Genomic DNA, 2,476 nt, shown 5'->3' on the forward strand with positions numbered 1-2,476 from the left:
TGTTTCCAGGCGTATATCGGGAGGCAGGGAGTTCCATATGGAGGGGCCAGCGAGAGAGAAAGCTCTGCTTATGGTAGATGATAATTTGAAAGATTTGATGGGTTGGGCACGTAGGGTTCCTTGGAGGGCTGTACGTGTGGGTCTATTCGAGGTACGGGGGAGGAATGGAGGGTTAATCCAATTGAGGTTAGAGTTCAACAGACTTTTGTGGATGATGGAAAGGGCTTTATAGAGAATTCGAGAATGTATAGGGAGCCAATGAAGTTCGATAAGTGTGGGGGTGATGTGATCTCTTTTTTTTTAATTTGATAGTATCCTAGCGGCAGCGTTTTGTAGTAGTTGTAAGGGTTTGGTATAGGTGGCGGGAATGCCTAGAAAGAGTGCATTACAATAGTCTACCTTAGATAAAATGATAGACTGGAGTACAGCGCAGAAATCAGAAAAGTGTAGCAGTGGTCTGAGTTTTTTTATGGTTTGGAGCTTAAAATAGCATTCCTTGATGATAGATTTGATGAAGGGTTTGAAAGTAAGATGGTTATCAATAAGGACACCAAGGTTGCGAACGTGTGATGGGAAAGATGTGGACGAGTATGCAGGTGGGATGTCTGGGAGCGGTGGCCTATTAGATATGATTAAGAGTTCAGTCTTGCTGGGATTTAGAGCTAGTTGCATGTCATTTAGTAATTTGTTGATAGAGGAAAGACAGGCTTCCCAGTTAAGAAGAGCAGTATGGAGAGAGTCAGAGAATGGGAAGATGAGTTGCACATCGTCGGCATAAATGAAATGCTTGATATCCACAATGAATATGCAGATTTCATGAAGAACATTCATTAAATGCAAATCTAGCTCATGTATATTCATTGTGGATATCCTGAAAACCAGTCTGTTTATGGTTCATAGGACCAGAGTTGGCCACCCTGCTTTATATCATTTCATTTCTTGGGTTCCTATTATCCTGAGCAACTAAAAATATTTTATCTTTGCTTTTGTTGACTGATAAGGATAGTACTCTCCCTAAAGATTTTTGAAGGGCCACTTTTAAATCTTTGTTTCTTATGCTGTAAATAAGGGGGTTAACAAGTGGGATTAAAAAAATAAAAATCACAGTAACCAGCATATTGTTATCCATGTTGTAATCTGAGCTGGGTCGTAAATAAATACACATCAATGTGCCATAAAACAAAATAACCACCAAAAGGTGAGATGAGCAGGTGGAGAAGGCTTTGTGTCTTCCCTCTGCAGAATGAATGGATTTCATGATGGAGAGGATTATGCACACGTAAGAGGTTAGGATCAAGACAAATGGGGTGAGGCCTGTAAACACCCCTTCAACAATATTCAGAAGTTCGATGGACGAGGTCTCTGTGCATGAAAGTTTCATAAGCGCAGTGAAGTCACAGAAGAAGTGAACTATTTCATTGGAGCTGCAGAAAGAGAAACGTGATATAATTATGGCTTGTGGCAGTGGCTCTATTAAACCTGCTGACCATGAGAAAGCTGCCAGAAGAGCAGAGATCCTCCTAGTCATGATGATGGTGTAACGCAAGGGATTGCAGATCGCAACATAACGGTCATAGGCCATGACAGCAAGAAGCATAAATTCTGTAGCTATGCAGACAATGTAGCAGTACAACTGCAGAATGCAGTCGCTGAAGGATATCGCATTGTTCTGTGTCAGGAGGACCACCAGCAGTTTGGGCACAGTGACCGTCAAAGAGCAGACATCGATGAGGGACAAGTTGGCCAAGAAAAAATACATGGGGGTGTGCAGGTGGCGATTGTCAGATACTATGCAGATAATGAGGAGGTTCCCCAGCACGGCCATCAGGTAGATCAATAAGAAGAGGGTGAAGAGAGGGAGCTTCAGTTCCTGGAAATCTGAGAAGCCCAAAATCAGGAATTCTGTCACGCCGCTTTGATTTCCCATTTTTCTGTCTTCATACTTTATTCTATGCTGAGATATGAATAGAGAAGAATCAATAAAGGAAACTACTTAACAAAAATACTTTGCTGTTTTAACTCTAAGCATCATATTTATTTTTGTTGTGCGTCTTGTTTGTCTGTCTTTCCCTGTACAGCATTGAGCACATCTATTGGACCACTTTTTGACATTACTTAAATTCTATCCAATATTATGTACCACATTTTTAAGAACTGCCAATTAGATTGAAAATTGTAAACCGTTGTGAAGGCGAAACCGAACGACGATATATAAAATTCAATTAAATAAATAAATAAATAAATAAATAAATAAATAAATAGAATAATATAATAAGAAATTGATAAGAAAATGTATCACAGTTGAACTACAGAGTCCATAGTGTAACACAACCACAGTCACATCACCTCATCACTCTGTCACATATTTATATCATTCATGGGTCATAGTCACACAAATTAAATAATCACAGCAGCACATACTTACACAGTGGCATCAATCCTTACTACAATTCCACAGTTCTTTATTTAGGATATT

At 39.6% G+C, this 2,476-nt stretch overlaps 1 protein-coding gene across 1 annotated transcript; it reads right to left on the minus strand.

Annotated features, from left to right (window-relative positions):
* Positions 1 to 922: 922 nt before the first annotated feature.
* On the minus strand, positions 923 to 1,927 carry LOC115077806 (olfactory receptor 5V1-like). The gene has a single exon (XM_029580092.1). The coding sequence runs from the start codon at positions 1,925 to 1,927 to the stop codon at positions 923 to 925; it is 1,005 nt and encodes a 334-aa protein (XP_029435952.1).
* Positions 1,928 to 2,476: the final 549 nt, after the last annotated feature.

This window comes from Rhinatrema bivittatum, chromosome 16, assembly GCF_901001135.1.
Source record: "Rhinatrema bivittatum chromosome 16, aRhiBiv1.1, whole genome shotgun sequence".
NCBI classification, from domain to species: domain Eukaryota; kingdom Metazoa; phylum Chordata; class Amphibia; order Gymnophiona; family Rhinatrematidae; genus Rhinatrema; species Rhinatrema bivittatum.

What these genes read in the sequence shown, in the direction of transcription:
- LOC115077806 (XM_029580092.1), bottom strand. Translation starts at nt 1,927, where the DNA reads ATGGGAAATCAAAGCGGCGTGACAGAATTCCTGATTTTGGGCTTCTCA.